The sequence below is a fragment of the Pipistrellus hanaki genome (assembly GCF_964339955.1).
Source record: "Pipistrellus hanaki genome assembly, chromosome: X".
NCBI lineage: Eukaryota > Metazoa > Chordata > Mammalia > Chiroptera > Vespertilionidae > Pipistrellus > Pipistrellus hanaki.
The window spans coordinates 8,209,665-8,236,677 of NC_140524.1; the positions used below are offsets into that span (position 1 = coordinate 8,209,665).

Here is a 27,013-nt window from a genome sequence, read left to right on the forward strand (position 1 = left end):
GCCGCCTGTGGCTCGAGAGCCGCAGTTTGCTGACCACGGAGCTAGGGGACACACAGGACGATGACTGGTCCAGCCTTCAAGGGTCACAGCCAGTTGGGGAAATGTAGGAACTGGTTTCAGCCAGCTCTCTTTGGTCCCTGTCTGATGAGGGGGACATATTTTATCCTGTGGTTGTGGGGAGTGTAGAGATGATTTTAAACAGGAAGTGACACGGTCTGATTATCCTTCAGAAAGACCGTTATGGCAGGTGGTGCAGACTCTAGAGCAGGGGTGGGGAAATCATTTAGTCTGGCCCTGCCAAGGCATTATCAGTGCATTAATGAAATGTTTAACCAAATACAGCAGGTGAATTTCTTGTTTTGTTTTGTTTTTACTCCTCACTCGAGGATATTTTTCCATTGATTTTTTTTAGAGTAGAAGAGAAAGGGAAAGACACAGAGAGAAACGTCGATGTGAGATAAACACACCTATTGGTTGCCTCCTGCATGCATCCTGACCAGGGCCCAGGCCTGGGAAGACCCTGCCATGGAGGCATGTGCCCTTGACCAGAATAGAACCCAGGACCCTTCAGTCTGCAGGCTCTATCCACGGAGCCAAACCGGCTAGGGTGTAGCAGGCTAATTTTTGTTGTTATTGTGGTTAGTCCTCACCAAGGATATTTTTTTTCATTGATTTTTAGAAAGAGTGGAAGGGAGGGGGAGAGACAAAGACAGAGAGAAACATCGATGTGAGAGAGACACATTGATTGGTTGTCTCCGCTCACGCCCTGACCAGGGTTGGGGATCCAGTCTACAGCAGGCTAATTTTTAAGTTGATAATTTAAAAAATATATATATATATTTTATTGATTTTTTACAGAGATGAAGGGAGAGAGTTAGAAAGCTAGAAACATCGATGAGAGAGAAACATCGATCAGCTGCCTCCTGCACGCCCTCCACTGGGGATGTGCCCGAAACCAAGGCACATGCCCTTGACCGGAATCGAACCTGGGACCTTTCAGTCCTCAGGCTGACGCTCTATCCACTGAGCCAAACCGGTTTTGGCCTAAGTTGATAATTTTGTATGGCCCGAAAATGATGTTATAAACATACAAATGGCCCTTGGCAGAAAAAAAGGTTCCCCACCCCTGATCGAAAGGATGGATTGGAAGAGGCGAGCCTGGAGGTTGGGAGATTGTCTATCACCCCAGCCCTCCTACCTCAGGCCTCAGCTTAGGCCTCACCTCCTCTCTGGACCCTTTTCTAACCCCTCCCCATTAGGCTTGGTTTCGTTCATTTTTCTGGATTCCCACAGCCTTCCATTCTGAGCTCTGTCATAGCACTGGTGAAAAACAGCTCACATTCATTGAGCACTTATTATATACCAGGTACTGTTCTCTACATGAATGAGCTAATTTAATCCTTAAAGCAACCTTACAAGGGAGCCTACTCTTACTACTTTTATTCCACAGAGAGGAAACAGAACCACAGTAATGTAAGAAACTTAATGTCACAAATCTACGTATGACAGAGCTAGAATTTGAACCTAGACCATTTGGCTCTTAACCTCATACTCTTATGGGCTTTGCTATCCTATATAATAAAAGCCTAATATGCTAAGTGTCCAGTTGTCCTATCGGCTGTTCAACCAATCAAAGCATAATATGCTAATGATATGCTAAGGCCACTCAACCACTCACTATGGCGTGCACTGACCATCAGGGGGCAGACAGTCAACCGGTCAACCAGTTACTATGATGTGCATTGACCACCAGGTGGTAGATGCTCTGATTGGAAGGTTAGCTTGCTGCTGGGGTCTGACTGATTGGGACTGAGTGAGATGGGCTGGACACGCCCTGGAGCCCTCCTGTAGTCCCTCCCAGGTTGGCCAACCTCCTGTGTCTTTTCCTTGCCCCCATTGTGCACCGGTGGGGTCCCTCAGCCTGGCCTGAGCCCTTTCGAAATCCAGGACCCCTCAGGGGATGTCAGAGAGCTGGTTTCAGCCCAATCCCGCAGGCCAGCCTGAGGGACCCTACTGGTGCACGAATTCGTGCACCAGGCCTCTAGTTCTGTTATAATTTTCTGAGTCCTGGACTGTGTTTTCTATTAGTCTGGGAGGGCCTAGAAGGCAGAGCTTGGGCCTAATTCTTTCTGTGACGGGTGGTAAGTGCAGAGGGCAGGCAGCAATGAACTTTGTGCACACATCTGGCCTGAGTCTCAACAGGCAAGCGGACAGGAGGACGAAAGCCTAGATCTGGGGCCCCTCACCATTCTTCCATGCGCTTCTCTAGCTCGGGCAGCAGGAATTGCTGGTGGAAGCAATAGATGGAGCAGATGTTAGAGAAGATGCCGTGGACCACGTCAGCCGGGAAGGAACTGCGGTTCCGTGCTTCTTCCAGCAGCCGGGCGCAGAACACCTGTGGGGCAGGGCAGGAGGCTCAGCCCAGCTGGGCCTGGGGTTTGGCTAGGGCAGGGCGGCTTGCAGGTGAGGGCTGTGTGTGTGGGTAGCGGTGTGGCCCTTTGGGGTCAGCACGGTCTTGAGACTGAGGAGAGAGGGGATGGTGTTAGGTTTCCATGGGGTGCTGGATTTCAGGGGGTCAAGGTTAGGACCTGGAGGTAGGCACTGGAACAATGAAAAGTCAGAATCAGGGTCAAGGTCAGAATTAGATTCGGGGTGAGAGAGAAGGTTGGAATTAGATCTGTTCATTTAGCAAATATTTTAAAATATATATATTTTATTGATTTTTTACAGAGAGGAAGAGAGAGGGATAGAGAGTTAGAAACATCGATGAGAGAGAATCATCGATCAGCTGCTTCTTGCACAGCCCCTACTGGGGATGTGCCCGCAACCAAGGTACATGCCCTTGACCGGATTCGAACCCGGGACCTTTCAGTCCGCAGGCTGACACTCTATCCATTGAGCCAAACCGGTCTCGGCCATTTAGCAAATATTTTTGAGTGCCTACTGTGTGCCAGGCAATGAAGAAAGCAGTTAAAAGTCCCTGCCCTTAGAGACTCTAGTGGAGTTGGGGTCAGGGTTAGAATGAGGTTCAGGGGTCAGTTCAGGATCTGGGTCAGAGTTGCAATTGGGGCTGGTGTACCCACCCAGGGTTAGGGATGAGGGTTGGTATAAAAATCAAGCTTGGGATCGTAATCAAAGCAGACTTTAGGGACAGGATGGGGGTCAAGGTCAGAGAGGAACCTTACCGCCTCTAGATTCTAGCCCCGATGGAAGGGTTGAGCTCAGGTGCTATCACTTCTGCCTGAGCATCCATCTATCAGATCCCAGGGCCCCGGACCCCCGAGGGGCTATTTACCTGATCCAGGAGGTGGAGCCTGGAAACGTAGGCCTTCTCGGTCTGCAGGAGCTCATTGGCAATGTGGAACACCTTCTGCTGCACCGTCAACTGGAAAGGAGAAGAGGCCACCTGACCCACAGTCCCGTACTCCAACCTTTACCAGGCCCCCAGAATTCTCAGAATAGCTCAAAGGCTAGTCTAAGTCTAATGCCAGATATAACCCTGCATCCCATTTCTAGACCTTTAAGCCCCATAACTTCATCCCTGACTCTCCAATATATCATAAAAAAAGCCACCCCTTGCCCACCTGGCGTGGCTTCATGGTTGCACGTCGACCTATGAACTAGGAGGTCACGGTTGGCTCGATCCCCAGTAGGGGGCGTGCAGGAGGCAGCCGATCCAAGATTCTCTCTCATCATGGATGTTTCTAGCTCTCCCTCTCCCTTCCTCTCTGAAACCAATAAAAATATATTTTTAAAAAGCCACCCCTCCATCCAGATGCCATGCACTCCTTCACTAGGCCACTCATTCACCCATTCTCTCCATTCATTTACATAGTGCAGTGGTTAGGCCTGTGGGTCAGGAAGTCAGACTTCCCGGGTTCAAATCCTCACTCTGCCACTCATTAGCTTACATAAATTGTCTAACTGCTTTGTACTTAAGTGTCATTATCTACATATACAGCTAATAATAGCACCTACGTCCATTTGTAATCGAGACAAACGATTTCATATAAGTGAAACAGAGCAGAGTGCGGATTAAGAAGTCTATAAATGTTAGTATTTATTCACCCACTCGGTTCACTGTCAGCAGAGTCGTGCTGAGTCCCTGGCGTGGGAGGAAAACACAGAAGTCTAAAAATGTCTAAAACGCCTTGCCTGCTGGCCCAGTTTCCTATTCACCGGACATATATTTGGGGAGTCCCTGGCCTCAGCTCCCACATTTGAGCTGGGTTCTGGTGGAGCGGGCATCCTGGCCACGACCCAGCTTCTGGCTGCGGCCTAAGGATGCCTTTGGAAGCGGTGTTAGCCTGCCAGGGCCAGAAAGAGGTTCCTGTGGCCAGAGCCCTCGTCCCCAGAGCCTCGGGACTCCAGCCCCTGTGCCCCCCGGAAGCCAGCTGTGGAGAAGTCCCTTTGAACGTGAGAGACTTTCTATTTTACAAATAAAGACACTGAGGCTCGTGGTGGGAGAGCAGAGACTTGCCCAACATCCCATAGCTGTTAAGTCATGGGATTTTCAAGCTAGGACAAGACTCTGAAGGTCCCCAACTAGGATGGCCATCTTCAAGATGGAAAAACTGAGGCACAGCCCAGCTGGTGTGGCTCAGTGGTTGAGCATCGACCTATAAACCAAGAGGTCATGGTTTGATTCCCAGTCAGGGAATATGCCCGGGTTGTGGGCTCGATCCCCAGTGAGGGGCGTGCAGGACGCAGCCGATCCATGATTCTCTCTCATCATTGATGTTTCTCTCCCTCTCCCTCTCCTTTCCTCTCTGAAGTCAATAAAAATATTTTTTTAAAAAAAAAAGAAAAACTGAGGTCCCACTAGTGTTTCTCCAATGAGGCCGGAACCATTTTCCAAGTGGGCATTTAGAACTGGGCAAGGTCAGGCTGGTAGTCAGAGTGGTGGCAGGGCAGGGCGGGGCGTTGCTACTCAGAGTTAGTGCCAGGGGCCCAGGGAAGCCCAACATCCAAAGTGAAAACACACTCTCTTCGGAGAAGCACTGAGCTAGAGAAAGAACCCAGCGGGCCAGCCAGGCTCCTGGTGCCTCCCCAGGGCCCTGCCCCTCAGTGAACACGGGTCAGTACCTCCACCGACTCCTGTCTCTCCATCAGGGGCACTGGGATTTCTCTGTCCTTCTCCTCCTCCTCCTCCTCGTCCTCCTCCTCCAGGTCGCTATCAACCTCCTGAGAGCTGGGCCGGTGGGGGTCAGCCAAGGCCACGGGGACGCTGGCCAGGGCGGGGGGCCCGGGGCAGAGGCCGTGGCTGGGGGGCCCGTCATCGCTGACGAAGCAGGTCTCCTCGCTGTTGGACGGAGAGCTGATGCTGTCGATGCCGCTGTCCCGGTTGGGGACCTTCTCACCATCCCGGGGCCCAGGAGCCAGCAGGAAGAGGCAGCGGGCGGCCTCGCCCTCGGGGAGCTGGGGCACCGGAGGCTGCGGGGGTGGCTGTGGCAGCATGGCTGGCTCTGGGGGACCTGGGCTGGGGCCGGGGGCTGGCCTGTCCGAGGCAACAATCACGGGCTCCCTGAGGCGGGTGGTGGACACACATGGAGGCAGGTGTGAGCTTGACTGCGAGGCCTGTCTTACCACCATCCTGCCTACCCCGGGCCCTCCCTCACCCTCACCCCCAGGCACCACACTCACCTCTCAAACTTCTCGATCAGTGAGGACACGGCTGCGGAACTGGGGCTGGCCTCTGCCCTGGGAGCCAGGCCCTTGGCCACTCGGGGGTCTGCAGGCAGCGGGCGTGACGGTGGGGGGGGGATGGGCTCGGGTGGAGGGGGCATCCGGGGCATCTGCAGGTAGCTGGGCTTCGGGGGGACTGGATGACAGGGGACAAAGAGAGGAGATCCAATGTGCTGCGTTTGGATGGGGCTGTCACAGCCGGGCACAAGCCCCGAGGTGGGCACGGAGCAGGCCTGGGTGACATCCTGGTGTGCGGGCATTAGCTCCGAGTCACAGCCTCTGCCCCGGGACCACGGTGCTTGCTGTTCTCCTAACACGCCTCTCCCCTGCCCCTGGCCAGCCTCTCCCTTCCTCCGTCCCCTCTCCCGGGCCACTCCCTGGAACAACTCACCCTGTGGCTTTGGGCCCGGTGCCCGCTTCAGTGGCGAAGGACGCTGGCTGGGGCTTTCGGTGGGGGGGCCGGGGTCTGAGCGGAGCCGCTGGGGACCCTCGGGATGAGGCTCGATGCTCTGGCCGGGGTCGAGGGACAGACTCTTCACCAGGATCCGGTTTCCCTGGTGCAGGCCTGCGGGAAGGGAGACTGGGCGTGAAGCAACGGATGGGACTGCGGAGGAGCCTGGGGAGGAGCGCATCTTAGCAGGTGTGTGGGGTGTCGGGTTTCCCGGCACCCCCTCTCTGGCCACGCTGCCGTCCTGGGAAGCCCCTATCCCGGCCCTCAGACGGGGAGCCAGGCCCAGAGCTGGGGCTGGGAGTTTTCATACTGGAGAAGACCTTTGGCAACAGGATAAGAGTTCTTTGCGATCGATACACTGATCCCTTGCCTGTCATTATTTACCTGGGAGTTTACCCAGGTGGGGGTGGGAGCGAGCACCCTATAGTTTGCTTAGTTGTAGGCCTGGTTTATATGGCCAAAGTGGTACATTGAACCTAAATCATCCTTTCTTTTTGTTAATCCTCACCCAAGGAGATATATATATATATATATAAAATTGATTTTTTACAGAGAGGAAGAGAGAAGGATAGAGAGTTAGAAACATTGATGAGAGAGAGAAACATCGATCAGCTGCCTCCTGCACACCCCCTACCAAGGTGTGCCCCCAACCAAGGTACATGCCCTTGACCGGAATCAAACCCGGGACCCTTCAGTCCGCAGGCCAATGCTCTATCCACTGAGCCAAACCAGTTAGGGCAGGATATATTTTTCCATTGATTTTTAGAGAGAGTGGAAAGGAAGGGGAGAGACAGAGAAACATGGATGTGAGAGAGACACATCGATCGGTTGCCTCCCACACGCCCCCAACCAGGGCTGAGTTTGCAACTGAAGTGCATGCCCTTGACTGGAATTGAACCCGGGACACTTTGGTTCCCTGAGCCAAACCTGGGACCTTTCATGCCGAAACCGGTGTGGCTCAGTGGTAGAGCGTCGGTCTGCGTGCGGACTGAAAGGTCCCGGGTTCGATTCCTGTCAAGGGCATGTACCTTGGTTGCGGGCACATCCCCGGTGGGGGATGTGCAAGAGGCAGCTGGTCGATGTTTCTCTCTCATCGATGTTTCTAGCTCTCTATATCTCTCCCTTCCTCTCTGTAAAAAATCAATAAAATATATTAAAAAACAAAACAAAACAAAAAACAAACCTGGGACCTTTCAGTCTGCAGGCCAAGGCTCTATCCACTGAGCCACACCGGTTTTGACTGTACTGTCCCTCTTGCCTCGAGGTAGGCTCCCTAAACCCACCTCATGGTCACACTTGGCAGAGAAGATTCGGTCTGCCTGGTATCAAGGGAGCCCCTAGAGATGATTCGCCCCCAGGGAAGGAATGTGTGTGTGTGGAGGGGGGGTCTCTCAGATGATCCAGAAGTGAGTGGAGGCCGGAGCAGAGAGGGCAAGGTTGGATGGCAGGCTGAGGGTCCAGGTGACCATCCTGTGGGCAGAAGTGTTGGAGGACAAGACAGCACAAAGAGCTACCACCCTATAGAACATCAGCCTGAGGATTGAAGGGCCCGGGTTCAATTCCCGTCAAGGGCACGTGTCCAGGTTGCGGGCTTGATCCCCGGTGTGGGGTGAGCAGGAGGCAGCCGATAACGATTCTCTCTCATCACTGATGTTTCCATCTCTCTCTCCCTCTCCCTTCCTCTCTGAAACCAATAAAAACATATTTTTTAAAAAAGCGCTACTACCCACACATGGTGTCAGCGTGTCTATGCCACAGCCATGTGGCCTCTCACAGTCATGGAGGGTCTGTGACCCTGTGTCACACCATCTCAGTCACCAATGGGCCCACCCTGTCCCAGAGACACTCGTGTTATTTACTGTGTCACATGACCTCAGAGCCACAGAAATTCAAAGGTCCAATCACATGCCATCACGCTCCTGAAAACCCGGTCATATGTAGCCACAAAGACCTCCAGTCACAGTGTCGCATAGGATCACGCGGTCACCCAAACATGCTTCATCATATACCTGTGCATAGACTCCTCGAACGTGGCTCCACCGAGCCTCGAACATACGCAGTGTCACTTACGCCATGTCTCACAATGGCAGGGCCGCAGTATCACATGGCAACATGGTGTCCCAGAGACAGCAGCCACACAGGGCCATTATCCCACGTGAGACACAACCTCAGCACAGCCACACACTGCCACGAGCCCAGAAACACAAAGACACACGCATGGAGCAGAACTTACTAGGTCCTACACGTGAAACAAGCATGTCCATGATGTCCCCGGCTCTTAGGGGCTCAGCCACACACACACACACATACACACACACACACACACACACACACACACACACACACACCACTTGCCTCCTGGTCTAATGGGTCAAGGGGCCTGTGTCACAAAAACACAGACAGCCCACAGGGTCACCCGGCATAAGAGTCCCATGTTAGGTCTCCCGGTCCCGGAGGGAAGGACCAGCCCAACCCCCAGGCTTCCAGCAGCTTCCCGGACTCCCTGACACCGCCCTGGCCACAGGCCAGCCAGACAGGCCCCAGGGGACTGAGGCCCGGGTGCCCTCCTAGTGCTGGGGGCCCAGTGGACCCCCTGCCCCCACCCCGTACCTTGTTTGGGGGGCAGTTTCCTCACTTCCTCCCCCACCTGGGCAGGCAGGGCCCGGCCGGAGGCGGGAGGCGCTCCTCGGCTCAGCTGGGCCGCTCCCCCTGCCCTGCTCAGCACATCCCGGCCTGGTCCTGCCCGCCCTCCCCTGGGTGTGGGGGTGAGGATGAATCACCTGGCGGGTGGCACACGCACAGACACAGTGGGAGGAACACACGGCCAGGGAAAGTGAGACAGACAGGAGCTGCGCACGGGGCCCCGGATCCAGAGAGGAAAGCGGGGCGCTCCGCCACGCAGAGGCCCCCGATCGGAGGTGCAATGTAGGTGCTGGGGTCCCAGGGCCCCTCTGGCCAGGGGACCGGCCCTGACTCCGCCTCAAAGGGAGAGGAGACCCAGCAAGCCTCTTGGCAAGTCCCCCCACCCCCACCCGCTCTGCACAGGGCAGCGGGGCCCTGGCCGGCCTCCTCTCCCTTAGCTCCACTGCTTGTCCCGGGGAGAGGGTGACCATACCGCCCTCCAGGGCCCTGCTGTGGCCAGCCTCTCCTTCTCAGAATGGGAAGCTGAAGGAAAGTCAGCTAGTCTGGGGCGTCTTGGATCCCCAGGTGAAGCGGGGCAGGGATTTGCAGCCCACGTTCTAATGAGGAGGTGAAAACAGAGAGAGGAGAAATGAGCCATGGGCCATGTGGCTCAGTGGTTAGAGCGTGGGGGGGGGCACAGAAGTGTCGTAGGTTTGTGCCCAGCCCCTGCCAGGGTGCATGCGAGAGGCAACCGATCGATGTGTCTCTCACATCGATGTTTCTCCCTCTTCCCCTCTCCCTTCGACTCTGTACACATGAATGGCAAAAATAGCCTCCGGTGAGGATGAGCAGGTGTGCTCTGTGGTTAGAGCACCAGCCCATGCACCAGAGTGTCAGGCTCGATTCCCAGACAAGGGAACTTACCTGGGTTGCAAGTTCTAATAGATCCCTTCCATGGGGGTTTCTCACATCGATGTTTCTCTCTCTCCCTTCACCCCCATCCTCCTTCCCTCCCTTCCACTCTCTCTAAAAAAAAAGTCAATGGAAAAAATAACTAACTAACTAACTAACCAACTAACTAAATAAAGTCAATAGGAACAATATCCTTGGGTGAGGATTAAATCCCCCCCACCCCAAAAAGGGGGCAATGACTTGCCCAAGGTCACACAGCAAGTCCATGCAGACTTTCCACAGACGGGCCTTGGACTAGACTCCTTCCTAAGCATGCTCTCTCAGGTGAGGCTGGAGAAGAGGGGAGCCAGGGGGAGAGGGGTGTACCCGGTGCTTCAGAGACAGTGTGGCTAGGGAGCCACACCCCCACACCCACCCATATGGAGATGAACCATGGGGTTCCGTTCAGGAGCCTCAGCCTGGCCAGCAAGCAGGCAAGCAGGCAAGGGTCCACGGAGGGAAAGGTTAAAGATCCCGCCCCCCAGTTCAGTGCCCCCCTCCCTTGTCCCTCTGCCTACATGCCCCTGTCTTCCATCTTCCCTCAGCGGCCCCTCGGCCCCAGGTCTTGCCACTTACCTGCTCGAGAACCTTCTGTAGCTCCTGTGGGGAAAACAGGAACTGCTTAGCTAGGGCTCGGCGGCCCCTCATGACCTGCTGGACTTCCTGGCTTCTCTTGGGTTCATTTAATCCCCTAAATATTTCTGAGCTCTGCTCTGAGCCTGGTGGACTGGGAACTGCAGGATATAAAAATCCCATCCCGAGGGAGGCCCTCCCTAACCCTCCCCTTCCTAGATACCACAGCCCTGCCCACTGCCCCATCTCCTCCCCGCCCAGCCGCGGCCGGCACTGCTTTTCTCTGGCCTGTTTTTGTACTCCCCCCCCCCTTTCTGTCTTACATTTTACCTTAGTTTATTCAAAAAAGAATTGTTGTTGTTGTTGTTAGTCCTCACCCGAGGATATTTTTCCACTGAGAGAGTGGAAGGGAGGGGGAGAGACAGAGAGAGAAACATCCATGTGAGAGAGACACAGAGATCGGTCGCTCTGACCAGGGCCAGGGATCAAGCCTGCAACCCAGGTACGTGCCCTTGACTAGAATCGGGACCCTTCAGTCTGCAGGCCCGAGCTCTATCCATGGAGCCAAACCGGCTAGCACTGGTCTGTTTATTATTATTATTATTATTATTATTATTATTGATTTTTTTACAGAAAGGAAGGGAGAGGGGTAGAGAGTTAGAAACACTGATGAGAGAGAAACATCGATCAGCTGCCTCCTGCACCCCCCCCCCCCCCCACTGGGGATGTGCCTGCAGCCCAGGTACATGGCCTTGACTGGAATCGAACCTGGGACCTTTGAGTCTACACTCAGGCTAATGCTCTACCCACTGAACCACACCGGCCAGCCCTGACACCAGCACTGGTCCCTCCACCACAGGGCTCACCAGTGTCCCCAGTGCCCCTTGAAGCAGAGATCAAAAAGGCCACCCCCACATTAAGTCACACCCCCAAACCTCATCGCTCTCTGTGGGCACCATCCTCAAGACCTACTGAGAACCTCAGAGCTGTTCACATGTCCGTGTGTGGCAGGCTTGACATGCACACACACACACAGCCGCTGTGGAGCGGAGGTGGGGGTTTGCACCCGGACAGGCAGTCAGGCCGGAGGGCAGTCTTGACCCTGACCTTCAGGGAGGATCCGGATCTCAAAGACAAGAGGCTCTCTCTCATTCAGGAGGCGCTCAGCGCGGCTCAGGAAGTGCAAGGGAGTCAGCCAGTCGGGCCTGGGGAGGGAGAGGCCAGCCGCAGGGTGGCCAGATAAAATACAGGCTGCCCAGCTGTACTTGAATTTCAGAAAAACAATGAATAATTTCGGAGTGGAAGCATGCCTCATGCCTCCTTCTACTAAAAACTTACTATGCTATACCAAAAAAGTATTTGCTGTGCCCTGGCTGGTTTGGCTCAGTGGACAGAGCGTCGGCCTGAGGACTGAAGGGTCCCGGGATCGATTCCGACCAAGGGCACATGCCCGGGTTGTAGGCTCGATCCCCAGTGGGGGGCGTGCAGGAGGCAGCTGATGAGTGATTCTCTGTCATCATTGATGTTTCTATCTCTCTATCCCTCTCCCTTCCTCTCTGAAATCAATAAAGACTACACGTGCTGAGCACGCAGCATGGATTAAGGCAGTGGTCAGTAAACTGCAGCTCGTGAGCCTTGGGTTTGCTGCTCTGTTGACTAATGAGTTTGCCGACCACTAGTAAGGCATCACAGCACCTTCATTAGGAACAGCTGGTTCAGAGTTCACGCGGTAGTTAAAACCAAAACCCTCGTTTACTCGCTGTGTGACCCTAAGCAAGCCTCGCCAGCGATCTGAGCCTCAGTTTCCCCATCGGAAAAATAGCATACTAACCACAACTCCCTGGTTTGGGGAGTCCGTGAGACAATGAAGGGAAAGGGCACAGTGTCCCGCACCCACGGAGCAATGTGGGTGTGTTGGGCTTAACAGCCAACAGAACTGCACAGCTGGTGTGGCTCAGTGGTTGAGTGTCGACCCAGTAACCAAGAGGTCGCCAGTTCGATTCCCCGTCAGGGCACATGCCCGGGATTTCGGGCTCCATCCCCAGTGGGGAGGTGTGCAGGAGGCAGCCAATCGTGATGTTTCTCTCTCATCCATGTTTCTATCTCTCTATCCCCCTCTCTCTAAAAAGAGCCACGCCGCTGAGCCACGCCGGCCAGGCTAAAACATATATTTTTAAAAAGCCAACAGAACTGCACATCACAGACACGAAACTGCACACACAGATATGCAGACCCACAGGCCACCACTCAGCACAAAGCTGTGAAGACACTGCAGACATCAAGCAAGCCAGCCAGAGAGGGATTCGGATTCGGATTCGGATTCGGATTCGGATTCGGAAGCCAGCCCCACTCCCCATGGCAGATCCAGCTGGATGCCCACCAGAGGCAGGTGGCAGTGAAGAGGCTATGGCGCCCCATCCCCACTCCACTCAAATTCAGCTCAGGCTGCAAACCCGGGGAAGGAAGTGTTAAAACAGAAGTCTGAATTTCCCCGTGACACCTGATGGTTATTGAAATAGCAAAATCATTCCAAAAATTGTTTCTGGCTCCTGCAAGCCCAGGCTTGGTAGGTGCCCTGGGCACATGCTTCTGGGCGTACAGGCAGAGCAGGTGTGTTTGAGGACTGGGACTCCTTGGCTGCCCGTTCCCAAGGGAAAGAGGGAGAGAAAAAAAAGAGGGAAAGAGACAGAGACACATATCGATGTGAGAGACACACATCAATTGGTTGCCTCCCGCACGAGCCCAGACCAGGGCCCGGATGGAGCCTGCAACTGACGTGCGTGCCCTTGACCGGAATCAAACCCAGGACCAGGAGCCTTTAGTCCACATGTGTCAAACACAAGGCCCGCGGGCCAAATCCAGCCCGCCAGGCCTTGCAATGTGGCCCGCACCGCGCTGTCATCACTGCACTCCGCTGTCAGTTTATGACATTGTCAGTTTATGACTGTTCAGTAAACCATTCGGCCCGCGATTTAGGCTGGATTTTAGATTTTGGCCCCTTCTCTGATTGAGTTAGTCTGTGGGCCAATGCTCTATCCACTGAGCCAAACTGGCCAGGGCTCAAATATATTTTTATTGATTTCAGAGAGGAAGGGAGGGGGAGAGAGAAATAGAAACATCAGTGATGAGAGAGAATCATTGATCGGCTGCCTCCTGCATGCCCCCTACTGGGGATCCAGCTGGCAATCCAGGACCGGAAATCGGAAATCGAAGCGTGACCTCCTGGCTCCTAGGTCAACACTCAACCACTGAGCCACACCGGCCGGTCTCTCCTCATCTCTTTCGGGGAACTTCAGCTCCCAGCGTTCCCCCTCCCTGGCCAGAAGCACCCCCACTCCCTTCCCCAGCTGTAGCCTTGGCTTCATCTCAAGACAGCTAAGAGGGCCTCGGACTGGACCTCGGCCAGGCCATTAACTCCCTGGTGACCTGGGGGGTCACTTCGCGGCCCGGGATCCCAGTGTCCCCATTTGCACAATGGTGAGATGTGCGAGGCGAGGGACTGGTGCGATCCTGGAATGGGATGAAGGCGGCCCCGGCGCCCAGGCCTCCTGCTCCCCAATGCACGCCCAGATCTTGGCCTCTGCAGGCTGAGGTAGGCCCCTGGGACTGCTGGCATTCCTGGGGTGGGGTGGGGGAGAGGGATCAGAGGGAGTGGAGAAGGAAGAACTGCAGTAAATAAGAAAGAGCCTTCTGGGAAGCCAGCTCCGTGTGGGGCAGAGCCCCCAGCTTGAGAAAAAAAACAGGATAGAGGCCCCCGCCCCCACCTCTTCCCACCGGCCCTTTGCCCGTGATATCCACGCCACCTTGGTGGCCAGACGGCACCCAGCCTCGCTGGACCTGGCAGATGTCCTCTGTGAGTTCAATCACAAAGCTCTGTGAGCCGTGGCCCTGGCTGGTTTGGCTCAGTGGATAGAGCATCGGCCTGTGGACTCAAGAGTCCCAGGTTCAATTCTGGTCAAGGGGGCATACCCCGGTGTGAGCTCGATCCCCAGTAGGGGGGGGTGCAGGGGGCAGCAGATTAATAATTCTCTCTCATCATTGATGTTTCTCTCTCTCTCCCTCCCTCTGAAATAAATAAAAAAATGTATTTTTTAAAAGTGTGAGCTGTGTGTGTGTGTGTGGGGGGGGGGGGGGGGGTAGCTGAAAGGTCTCTTCCCTGAAGCAGACGGGTCTTCTGAAACATAAAGACTCTGCATAAAAACGGGGGCACTGCTGAAACCGGTTTGGCTCAGTGGTAGAGCGTCGGCCTGTGGACTGAAGGGTCCCAGGTTCGATTCCGGCCAGGGGCATGTACCGTGGTTGTGGGCACATCCCCAGTGGGGGGTGCGCAGGAGGCAGCTGATCGATGATTCTGTCTCATCGATGTTTCTAACTCCACCCCTCTCCCTTCCTCTCTGAAAAATCAGTAAAATGAAGGAACTCTCTTAGTGAAATGACACTTCTTAAAAGTGAAGGATGTTTCTGTCAAGTGCAGACCTTTGTGTAAAGCGAGGCCATCTCTGTCAAACAGGACAGTGTAGGGCAATAGGGAGTGGTGAGGACTGCGGCAAACTGGACAGCACATGCCTGTCCTAAAATAGGAACCGCAGCTCCTCCTTCCATCCGTTTCATCGTTGCATTGAGTTAACGGGGCCCTGTATTTATTTCCAGATCTCCCAATATTTTGAGAGGATCAGAAATCCAGACTCTTATGTGAAACGCCCCAAAAAACAGTGACTAGGCCAAATGAAACCTGGGAGTGAAATGAAGGACCACTCACGTAGATGGTCCTTAAAGCCCCTTCCATTCCTGCTGTGTCTCTCCTGCTCTGTCTTATGTGCTGTGGCTCTTGGGTGGCAGCCGTGGGGGTCCCCTCGTCCAGCCACCGGAAGGCCCAGTCTCCTCTGAACCTGAGAAGGCTCAGAGTGCTGGCTCCTGAAATACTGTGGGCAGTTCCCTGAGCTAGAATCTGCCTTTTGTTCTGTCTGGTCCAGTTCCCGTTCTGCCCTGGGCAGGACACCTGGAGAAGAGAGCAGGAGGAACTTTCAGAACTTTCTGGAACTGAAGGTGTTCACTTTTTAAAAATATATATTTTGATTGATTTCAGAGAGGAAGAGAGGGATAGAAAGATCAATGATGAGAGGGGATCATTGATTGGCTGCCTCCTGCATGTTGGACCAAGCCTGTGACCCAGGCATGTGCCCTTAGCCAGAATCGAACCTGGGACCCTCTGGTCCGCAGGCCGATGCTCTATCCACTGAGCCACACCAGCCAGGGCAGTGTTCACTTTGTAGTGGAGGATATGGGATGGGGATACAACTGTTTGCTGCACACCTACTCTGGGCCAGGCACTGTGTTGACGCTTTGCTGTGTGGCACCCTCCCAACAAGCCCATTGGCTCCATGTTACAGATGGGGAAACCAAGGCACAGAGAAGCAAAAAACAAAACCAAAGAATCCTGCCTGAGGCTAAACAGCTCGAAGTGGCTGAGCTGGGACTTGATCCCAAGTGTGCCCATGTCCGGAGCCACAGAGCACCACACCCTCAGTCAGTGTCCGCTGAGCTGGGAAGGAAATCACATGGGGGAGGGGCTTTCTACAGGAGCTGGTTTCTGAGCTCAGCTGTCCGGGCTGGGAGTGCTTTTACAGGTAGCGCGGGACTGAGCGGGGAGGTGCGGGCAAGGGGAGAAAAGAGAGCAAAGTGCGGGTACTGGCGGTGGGCAGGTGAAGAGTGTGTCTGAGGGCACCATGAACCGAGAAGCTGGGTTTCCAGGAAGGTTCCAGAACAAGAGAACGGGTCAGGAGAGGCCAAAAGGCCCTGCCACACACACACACATCAACCAGCACTACCAAGGTACTAGGAGGCATACGGACATGGACAACAGCACAGAAACACACACACACACACACACACACACACACACACACACATATGCACGTAAGATCTACATACTGACACCCACATGCAGACACATCTAGAACCCCCCAAGGGCTTAGGCAGAGCTGAGGTGACACACACGCAGGCCCTCAGCAACATACAACATACTACAGACTCAAAGAGACACATGGATACACAGACACACGCTGGAACGTACACGTGGGCAAACGGAAACGGGAACATTGAGATGCACAGAACACGGACCCACAGGGACGGAGCAGCCAGGCCGCCAGGCACATGCGCGCGCACACGCACACACCACAACCACATGGGAATACAGGCGGCCCTTCCCGCTTCCAGTTCCCTGATTGCTGGAGGGCCTGGCTACCTCCTCCCAGTGTCTCCGGACCTCAGGCCCTAGCGGCATGGGGGCGGTTGCTCCACCCCCGGGAGGGGCTGGGGACTTCAGAGGACAGGAAGGGAAGGGAGTGGAGTGCAGCTGGGAGCACTGGGGCAGTAATTACCCGGGGCTGGGGCTGCCACGCTGGCTGGGATTTCCCTCCCGGGGAGGACAAAGCCGCCAGGGGATGGCCCCTGTGACCCCAGCTGTGTGTGACCCCAGCCCCCACCCACTTCCCCCCTCTTCCCCTGTCATCAGAGGCCTGGTAAGAACTGAGAGTTGGCCCAAGAGAGATTATGAAGGCAGGAGACTGGGACAAAGACAAGGAAGGAGAAGGCAGGAAAACCAGAGCCAGAGCTCCGGACAGCTAGAGAGACAGGCAGACAGGCAGACATGGCAGGGGCCAGCCGGAGGGAGACGGGCCAGTGAGGCGCAGGCCCAGAAGCCACGGGCAGGGACAGAGGGGCAGGCGGGGCCATCTGTTGAACGTGCTGCAGCATTCAATCCTTACAACACCTGGGGGGGGGGGGGGGTGATCACCCCATTTTCTCCACGAGGCGTAGAGGTGATGGCCCGAGAAGCTAGAAAGAAAGTGGCAGGGCCGGATCTGGGGCGCGGGGTGTGTGTGTGTGTGTGTGTGTGTGTGTGTGTGTGTGTGTGTGTCCCCACTGCCTGACCCTGGGCGCACACAGAGATCTCTGAATGGATGCGGGGTGTGTAGGCTGGAGCCCCTAAGCGATGCACAGTGAGACCCACGCCGTCCCTGCCCCCTCCCACGCCGGCTGCCGGGTGGGGGAGGGGCCGGCCCACACCTGGAATGCATTAGGCGGAGGCCCCGCCTCGGGAGCCGGCGGGGCTGGGGGGGGGCAGGGAAGGTGGAGGTGGAGGCGGAGGAGCAGGCGGCCGCGGGGGCGGCGAGGCCCAGCAGGCCGGCCAGGGCGGAAGGGCTCCCATGCCAGCTGCGGCTCCTTGGGGCCAGCCCTGCCAGTCCTGCCTTTCCCGCTTTCTCCAGGCGCCTTCCGTCCATGGCTTAACCCTTCCGTGCACGGGCCGCGGGGAAGCGGAGCTCCCCGATGGCTGGAAGCTTCCAGGGCCAGGCGGAACCTGCAGCGCCCTGCCTGGGCCTCGGCCACACACCTGTGCCCCTCCCCGCCTCCTCTGGCGCCCCCGTGGGCACAGCGGATGCCCACTGGCCGCTGACACCTGAATGTGCCCATCTCCAGGCTCCCAGGCCTCTGCACCCTAAACCACACCCCTGCCTCGGCCCTGGGTGGCTTCTCTTCCTGCCTGCCTGCCCCATCCTGCGAGGGCACCTCCACCCGCCCTGCTCCCCAAGCTCCAGGCTGGCTTTCTCCCCGTCTCCTCTCTCCCCTTCTGCTCCTGCATCCAGCCGGACCCCAACCCTGCAGACCGGACTCGACAACCCATACATATTCTTTCACCCCAGCCTAACTCCCTTTTCCCTCCAATTCTTAGCGCTCCCCGCCCCCCCAAGGCACTCAACACCACAGCCAGTTTGTGAAAACGCCCCCCCCCCCCCTTTCCTGCAGCCCCCAGCGAAGGGCTCTTTGCTTTGCCTGCAGGGTGAGCTGCAAACTCCTGAGCTTGGGAACCAGTAAGGCCCAGCTCGGGCACATTCCCCACCCCCAGTCACAATGGCCTCTTGTCTGTTCCTCGAAAGTGCTCTCTTCCGCCTGGGGCTTTGGCACATGTGGCTCCCGTGGCCCCAGCGAGCGGCAGCCGCTGCTTCTCTTTACCTCTGCGCCCCTACTTTCCCTTCCGGCCTCACACAAGGGTCCTGGCCCGCCCCCTCCTCATCCGTTCCGGCAGCATCTGTGCTTGCCATTAGCTGTGGTGTCTGTCGTCCCTGCTGGAGAGGAGCTGCACCCGGATGGGGATCCACACCGGCCTCGTTGCCCACCCAGGACCTCTCCCAGGACCAAGCACATAGTAGGTGCTCAATAAACGCTTGTCAAATGAGGACATGCCCTCCTGGCTCCCAGGTCGCTCTGGCACAACCACTCCCCAGGCACGTATACAATATTATGTCAATCAGAGTCGACGACCAGGTCCACAGGCTTACAAAGGGGGAAACCAAGGCCCCGAGGGGAGAAGGGAGGCCGGGGGGGGGGGGGGGGGGGGGCGGTACAGTGAATCCCAGGCAGAGCCAGGAGCGCAGAGGTTTTGTTCGCTGCCTCCCTGCAACGATGTCTCCAGCCCTGTGTGTGTATTTGAGGCACCTTTTGGAGGTGTGATAGCTTCTCGGCCCAAGGAACCGGGTATGGGAGACAGAGCGGCTGAACTCACTGCCCCAAGGGTACCTGCTCTCTCCAGATGCGGGAGCTCCGAGGGGCAGGCCAGCGGCAGATCGCGCTTCCCGCCCCCATTCCAGACAGGTCTCAGCACCACCCAGGCCGCGTCTGGCCAGCTCCACATCTGCCGAAGGCATTTAGCTGCCTGGCCCCCAGAAAGGCGAGAGGTTTGAGTCCATCTGGGGGCCTGTCAGCTGCCACTCCCCCTGGAGGCCGCAGGTCGCGCCAGCCGGGACAGAGGCACCTGAAGGGACGGAGGGATGGGGGCCCCAACCACCGGCGACTTGGAAACTTCCATTCTCTTAGCCTGGTCCTTTCCATTCTGTCGTGCGTGTTTAAGGCCCCGGATGATGGTCTTTTCTCAAAACACTCCCCTGGAATCTCCAACTGCGGCTCTTCCACCCTCTCCTGTGATGAGTCCCCTCTTGTCCTTACCAAAAGCAGCCTCTCAGAATGTCCTCCGCAGAGAGAACCCCTACAGAGCAGCAGGAATTCATGAGTGCCCCCTCAGTGCTTGGCAGGAGCCACCGCCCTGGGTGTCTGCGACATGGGCTTTGCTTTGTGCAAACATGCTTGAAAAACGGCCCCCTGCAGGCATGTCCACAGCAACGTCTGAGCAGGTGGTGCATGATCTCCCCAAGCAGGCATGACTGCCACCCCGCTATCCGTGTCTTCAAGGCTGGGGCTGGCCCCCGGACCCATGAGCAGCTGTGTGGTCTGGGGTAAGTGCTGGCCAGCATCTCTCTTTCTGAGCTTCCCAGCCCTACTGGCCACCTCCTCCTGGATGTCCCCCCAGGTTTCTCGGACTCAACACATCTCAAACACAACTCAGGTCTTCCCCCCAATCCTGTGCCTACTTCTAGATGGTTCCATCACCACCCACCAGAGCAGTGGTCGGCAAACTCATTAGTCAACAGAGCGGTGAGCCGCAGTTTGCCGACCAGTGCACCAGAGGATTCTGATGTCTCCCTCTTCTTCAGCCTCTATACCCAAGCCACTACCAGGGCCTAAACTCTTCTCAGATCTTACCCTCCTCTCCTGCCACTGCTCAAACCGAAGCTGCCATCACCTCGTGCCAGGATGAATGCAAACACACCTGCTTGTCTCCCTGCGCCCACTCTGGCACCCCCACCACCCGCTCTGCACATGCGGGTGTGGGAATCTCAGGATGCCCCATGCCCTTTGCTCCCACTGTACGTCCTCCCTAAGCGCCCTCCCTGCTCCTCCCACCTTGCCGCCGCCCCTCCAGAGCCTTTCCTCAGGCCCAGGCCCTGTGCTGGGGGCGCTGGGAATGCCTAGGGTCCCGGAACTGCAAGTGCCTTCCAGCCTGAACCACCAGATGGTAGGCATTCCTGAGAGCTGGGCATGGAGGGTAAACTGAGGCAGCCAGTGTTTGGGCGTATGTGGGTGAGGGCTTGACTCAAATTTTGAAACTTCGATCTTATGCCTCCTTTTATTGAAAACACGTTTTTTGTTAATTTTGAAAAAGAGAGGGGCGAGGAGAGAGAGAGAGAGAGAGAGAGAGAGAGAGAGAGAGAGAGAGAAACATCGATGTGAGAGAAACATCGATCATGGACGGTTTGCCTCTGGTATGCACCCCGGCCAGGGATCGAACCCACAACCTGGGCATGTGCCCTGACCTAGAATCAAACCGGCGACCTTTTGGTGCACAGGACAGTGCTCAACTAACTCAGCCACACCTGCCAGGGTCCATGCCTTCTTTTGGGGTTGGGGGGAGTGAGTGAGGGGCGCCAGGGAGAGGACCTCACGGGAGCCCGACCCATTCTCCTGGTCCTAATGGTGCCCACTCACCCGAGGACCATGGGTAAGCTGCCTCTGGGCTTCCGCTGCTCCAACTGGGAACGGGCTTGCCCAGTGGTTCCTGTTCTAGGCTGCGTATCAGAATCACGTAAGGACTTTTGAAAATATATTCCTGAGTTGCAACCCCAGGATTCAGAGCTCTGGGGTGGAGTCCGCCAGGGATTCTGCCGCTCACCAGTTTGGGAAACCCAAGAAAGGATCTAGAGCCTTCCCAGTTCCAATCCTAAATCCTAGCCCAGTGGTCGGCAAACTCATTCATCCACAGAGCCAAATATCAACAGGACAACGATTGACATTTCTTTGGAGTCAACTTGTTTAAACTTCAACTTCTTCTAACGCCACTTCTTCAACAGAGACTCGCCCAGGTCGTGGTGTTTTGTGGAAGAGCCACACTCCAGAAGCCAAAGAGCCACATGCGGCTCGCGAGCCGCGGTTTGCCGACCACCATCCTAGGGTCTCTGAGGGTGCCCCGGGCTCCAGATCCAAGAGAGCCAGCTCCGCTCGTTGCTCTGGCAACTGGCTCAGTCCTCGCACTAGCCACGAAAATGCATCAGGTGCAACTCTTTCCGCCAAGGGAGAGTCAGGCCCCAAGCCCCCCCATACCCGGCACCTGGAAGGATATGGGGTAGGTTTCCCTCTAAACCTCTGTGAGCAAGCCTACCCCTGGGGACTGCCTTCGGACTCTCTCAAAGCTAAGGTGACCAGACGTCCCGCTTTTGGCGGGACAGTCCCGATTTTTAACAAAAATCGGGACTGTCCCGCCAAAAGCGGGACGTCTGGTCACCTTACTAAAAGCCCTCTTTGGCATAGCACTGGGGAGGCCACAGGTTTTACCAATCTGGAAAATGGGAATAAACAGCCGCCCCACCCCCTACCAGGAACCGGGAGAACTAAAAGAGAAAGCACTCCCAAGCAATTCAAGACGCTTCACATGCACCAGTGGTTGGCAAACTGCGGCTCGTGAGCCACATGCAACTCTTTGGCCCCTGGAGTGTGGCTCTTCCACAAAACATCACGTGCGATTGAAACTTCGTGGCCCATGCGCAGAAGCCGGTTTTCGGCCTGAGTCTATTTTGAAGAAGTGGTGTTAGGACACTCAAGGGGCCAAAGAGCCGCGTGCGGCTCGCGAGCCGCGCTTTGCCGACCGCTGACATGGATGATACCGATATTTTTCCAAACCCCTCTGCCCAGAATGGGCCACTGGGTCCTAAGGATGGCGATTCTGTGAAGGCCTCAGCCTTCTGGGAGAGGAAGCTGGCAGGCACACAGAAGTCTTAGCATGTGGACTGAAATGTTTCAACGCTTTAATTGAAGCTCAGGACTCTCCCCCACTTTTCACACATACACACACGGAAATCACCAACCCTGTCCTCTCTGAGCCAATTATAGGCGAGGACTGGGAGAGAGAAGCAAGTCACTTGTGCCTACCCCGGAGCCGCTCACGCCTCATGCTGCTGTGAATCACATGGCCCAGCACTGCCCTGCGGGGGCCTGAGTAATTCCTCCGCCCCCTCTTCAGGTTTTCCTCTTATTTAAAACAAAACAGTTCATTCTGCAGGCCCTGCAGCCAGTATCTCTACGTGAAGAAACCGAGGCTCGGACAAAGGAAGTCACTCACCCAGGTCAGTTATGGCTGGCTGGCCGGGAGGCCAGGTCCTTCCCCGACACCCCTTCTGAACCCGTCCTCAGCTCGGGGTTCAAAAAAGACACCCGCCAATGACAGAGGCAGGGACTTCACTGGGAAAGGGATCCTGGAAACGTTTGGGGGGAGGAGGGAAGCAGTGCAGGGTGTGTGTCGTGAGATTTGGAAGGACTGGCGGAGGGGGGCGGCAACTTAGAATCTCCGCTGTGCATTGATCAGAGGCCACGGACGAACCTTCTAGACTAGGGGTGTCGAACTCAATCAGAGAAGGGGCCAAAATCTAAAATCCAGCCTAAATCGCGGGCCGAATGGTTTACTGAACAGTCATAAACTGACAATGTCATAAACTGACAGCGGAGTGCAGTGATGACAGCGCGGTGCGGGCCACATTGCAAGGCCTGGTGGGCTGGATTTGGCCAGCGGGCCTTGTGTTTGACACATGTGTTCTAGACGCTGCCCAGCTACTGACTTACAGACTAAGCGTGTCTGGAGGGCAGGGATTCGGTTGTCCTCTTAGACAATAGTTACTGAGGGTCTTCCACGCGCTCCCTTGGAATGTGTTCAGTCATTTGTTCAACGAGGATTTATTGAGGACCTACTGTGTGCCAGGCGCTGCACTAGTCCCGGGGATACAAGTGTGAACCAAAGAGATCCGATCCCCTTGCCCTCTCGGAGCTCACATTCTAGCGGAGGGAGCCGGGCCACACACAAGCAGACATGTACAGTGAGATCACTGCGGACTGCGCTGAGGACAGGGACGGGAGGGCGCTGGCAGCTGCCTTAGAGACTCACAGGTGGCCCTGCCTAAGTGGTCAGGGAAGGTCTCTCGGAGGAGGTGACATCTGAGCTGAGACCTGAAAGATGAGGAACAGGCCAGGTGGAAAGCAGGGGGAAGAGATGCCAGGCGGAGGAGAAAGCAGATGCAAAGGTCCTGAGGTGGGCGTGCTTGGCAAGTGGGTGAGCAGCCTGCTCCACCCGGTGTATCGGTGTATCGCGGGAGTTTGGAAAGTGGCGGGAGCCACATGGAGGGGAGGGGGGTAAAGGCCATTGTCAGCTGGGTGACTCTTGCCCACACCCAGGGAGCCCCTGCGAACATCAGAGGTGCCATGACTAGCCCAAGGTCATAACAGTAGCGAGGGATCCATCTTGCCTGGGTTGTTTTGTTTTGCTTTAAATCCTCACCTGAGGATATTTTCCCACTGATTTTAGAGAGAGTGGAGAGAGAGGGGAAGACAGGGAGAAACATCGATGTGAGAGAAACACATGGATCGGTTGCCTCCTGCATGCTCCCCGAAGGGCCCGGGCCGGGGAGGACCCTGCAACCGAGGTGCGTGCCCTTGACCGTCATTGAACCTGGGACCCTTTGACCACAGATTGATGCTCTACGCACTGAGCCACACCAGCTAGCGCTCTTGCCTGGGTTTGGATGCTCCGCTACTGCTACCTGGTTCTGGGTCGCAATCCCGGAGACCTGTGGAGCCTGGCAGCTCAGGTTCCCACGGGGATGTCCCCAGATGGCGAGGGAGACACGGAGTGCCAGGCGGTGCCAAGGCTTCCCCTGGCACTGGCTGTGACCTGACCAAGAGCGGCCCCCCCGCCGAAAACCCAAGTTCAAGCATCCCGCTTTCTCCTCACCAACAACCTTGCAGCCTGCAGCTCCCCAGCTGGGTGCCACCGGCTTATGCCTGCCCTTACCTGTCTGCCGTCTCCCTGCCCACCGGCCCCTCCAGCCCTCCCCTCCGGCTTGCCCCTCAGGCTCACCTCGGCCACCTTTCTCTCTCATCAGCACCTTCCCTTCCCTCCTTCCCTTGTCCTCCCGCCACACACACCTGGCAGAACCCCAACCTTGGATCCATCCGCCATCCTTTCTTTTTTTTTCTTTTTCCACTCATACTCCAGAGCTGCTAAGAGCGCAGGAGAAAATCACATAAGCAGAAGGCTTGGCGTTGCTTCCATGGTCTCCAACCCCGGTTTGGGGGAGGCAGGGAGCGCGCAGACTTTGGACTCAAACAGATCTGCTTTGGAAACCTGGTCCCGCACGGGCTGCGTGACCTTGGGCAAGTTACTTCAACTTCTGGAGCCCCCCCATCCCTGCGAAATGGGAGGCTCCCGAGGATGAAACGGGAACCCAGGCAAAGCACCCAGCCTGCTGCCTGGCACAATGTAGGCGCTTGGCAAATGGGAGACTCCTTTTCTCCTGTTCCCCCAGCCCCGCTGCCCCAACCAGCCCCCCCTTGCCGCCCTGCCCTCCTGCCCCTTTTGCCTGGGGTGCTCCCTCTCCCATCACCCTCAGCAGATGGAACAGGAGGGGGGTCAGAGGGGCTGAGGGGGCCCAGGGGCCAGAGAAAAGGCTGGAGACAGGGGTGGAAAGGGCTGGATGGAGGCCTAGGAAGGGAGGGAAGGGGCTGGAGGTTGAGAAGACTCCAAGGGTTTGGGGTGAGCGGGCGGGCCCCGAGGTGGAGCTGGGAGAGCCCGAGAGCCAGAACCCCCTCCCGGCGCCAGGCCCGCGGCCGGCTCCCCTGCCCCGATCACTCACCAGGCCGGGGCTGCGAGCCCTCCAGGTGGTAGGAGAAGCGCAGGGCCCGGTGGTGCTGCGGGCTGGGGCCGCAGGGCAGGACCCGGGGGCCCGGAGGGGCGCCCAGGCCAGCGTCCGAGGGTCCGGCACACGGGGGCTCCGGGGCTCCGCCGAGAGCCGAGCCCGAGTCCCTGAGCGCCGGCGGCCCGGGCTCCGAGGCGCCGGGGTCCGAGTCGGCGCAGGCCGGCGGCGCGCCGGGGGGGTTCGCGGCCGGGTGCTCGGGCTCCGGAGGCCCGGCGCCCCCCGGGGCTCGGTGGCCGTGCATGGCCCGGGCCTGGGCGCGGGGCCCGGGCTCCCCGCTTGGCGCCGGCTCCTGGGGTGGAGGCGCGGGCGGCGGAGGCCCGGCGCCCGGCAGAGCAGCGGCTTCGGGCTCGGGGGGCGGGGCTGCGGGCTCAGCCCCACTGCGGAGCCCCGAGTCCCCAGCCCGGGCCCGGGCCGGCGGCCGTGGCAGCGGCGGCAGGACCGGCAGCAGCCGCGGCCACCGCCGCTGCCGTGCCTGGCATCGCCGGCCCGGGCCCCGCGCGGGGAGTGGGCTCGGCGGGGCCGGGGGCCCGCGGGGGAGCGCTGTCTATGCGGCGGCGGCCGGCCGAGGGTCCGGGCTCCCCCGCAGGCGGCGAGCCGCTTCCGAGGCCCCGGGGCGAGGCGGGCTGCCGGGAGAGCGGGGTCCCTCCTTTCTCCCCGGAATGGGAATCGATCTGGGCTCCCCTGGCTGGTCGGCGAGGGTTCTTCCTCCCGCCGCAGCGGAGGCCGGGGGGCGGAGGGGCGGGCAGGGGAGGGGAGGAGGGGGAGGCGGGCGGCGGAGGCGGGGGGCGCGCGTGTCCGCCTCGCGCTCGGGCTGCGGGGCTCGCCCTCGGCCGATCGGTCCGGAGGATGCTCCCGCCGCGGGGGCAGGGGAGCGGCCAGGGCCTGGCTCCGCCGTCCTCCCCGGCCTCGGCCTGGGTCTCCGCGGCGGCGGGCGGGAAGGAGCCCGGGGAAGGGGGTGGGGAGGCGGGAGCGGCGGCGGAGGCAGCCGCAGGCACAGCGGCGCTGGGACCCAGTTCCCCGGGCCCCGCCCCCTCGCCGGGATTGGCTCCTGGCCACGCCCCCTCACCGGGGCCGCCTCACTTCTCGCAGCGCCCGCCCCCAAATCCCTCCCCCCCCCCTGAAAATTCCCCCTCTGCCTGCCTTCCCCATCCGCTCCTGGTCCCCCACAGGCAAGGCTCCTGGCTCACCCCCCCCCCCCCATCTGCCTTTCTGTCCCATCTCGGGTCTTCCTCCCTCCGCTTGTCCTTCAATGTCTTTTCCAGAAGCTTGGCCACATGTTCCAGAGTTTCCCTATGGCTCGGCTCAGAGAGAGGGCTTGTCTCGGATACTCTTCACTCTGGGAGGACCGGACCTCATGGTCGTTTACTTGGCCCTTCTCCTGCCAGCAGCCTCAGTTCCCAGGATTGTCGCATACGCCTGGCAAGATCCCAGCCTTGGGCCAGTCCAACTATCCGCCTTTTCCATGCCTGTGCCCAGGCGGCTAAACACTGCGAGAGCAAAGCATCCAGCCTCATAAATGTGTGCCACTAGAAACTCTTGGTCCCTAGCTTCCACTAGGCCCTCAAAGCTGACCTACAACTCTATGTCCCCAGGCAGCTCTCCCCCCCCCTTCTACAGCAGCTATTTCACACCTCCCCCTCCTCACACACCCAACTTCTCCAGCCCCCGACCCTCAGCAGATGTCCCCCCTCCTGCTTCACAGAGTCACCAAGAAGGAAGTTTTGGACTTTTCGCCACCAAACCTACCGAGTCTGCCCCTTGCCCCTTCCCATCAGCATCTAAACATACCCAGGTCTCTTCCATCTCTGAACAGATCAATTACCACAAAGTCTGCCATCCTACAACCTCCCTCTCTTCATAAACTTCGCAAGAGTCGCCTACACGTAACTGTCTTAATTTTCCCACTTCCCACTTATCTTTCAACCCACTCCAATCTGTCTCCACGATTTGCCTGATACTGCTCTCTCATCAAGGTCTGTGTGGCCTGTATAACCAAACCCAACAGAATCTTTTTAAAAATATATATCTTTATTCATGTCAAAGAGGGAGGGAGAGGGAGAGGGAGAAGGAGAAGGAGGAGGAGAGGGAGAGAGGGAGAGAG

At 57.4% G+C, this 27,013-nt stretch overlaps 1 protein-coding gene across 2 annotated transcripts in view; it reads right to left on the reverse strand.

Annotated features, from left to right (window-relative positions):
• FGD1 (FYVE, RhoGEF and PH domain containing 1) overlaps positions 1-25,901 on the reverse strand; it is a 39,722-nt gene extending 13,821 nt beyond the window's left edge. The window contains exons 1-6 of one of the 2 annotated variants that reach the window (XM_084871036.1): positions 24,850-25,901; positions 6,077-6,250; positions 5,644-5,821; positions 5,086-5,524; positions 3,296-3,385; positions 2,247-2,395 (exon numbers count right to left, since the gene is read on the reverse strand). In XM_084871036.1, coding sequence (XP_084727162.1) covers positions 2,247-2,395; positions 3,296-3,385; positions 5,086-5,524; positions 5,644-5,821; positions 6,077-6,250; positions 24,850-25,153 — 1,334 coding nt within the window. In that variant the 5' untranslated portion in view covers positions 25,154-25,901. Of the gene's footprint in view, positions 1-2,246; positions 2,396-3,295; positions 3,386-5,085; positions 5,525-5,643; positions 5,822-6,076; positions 6,251-10,285; positions 10,302-24,849 lie in introns of those variants that run through there. The other variant, XM_084871037.1, reaches the window with a different exon arrangement.
• Between the last annotated feature and the right edge of the window lie 1,112 nt (positions 25,902-27,013).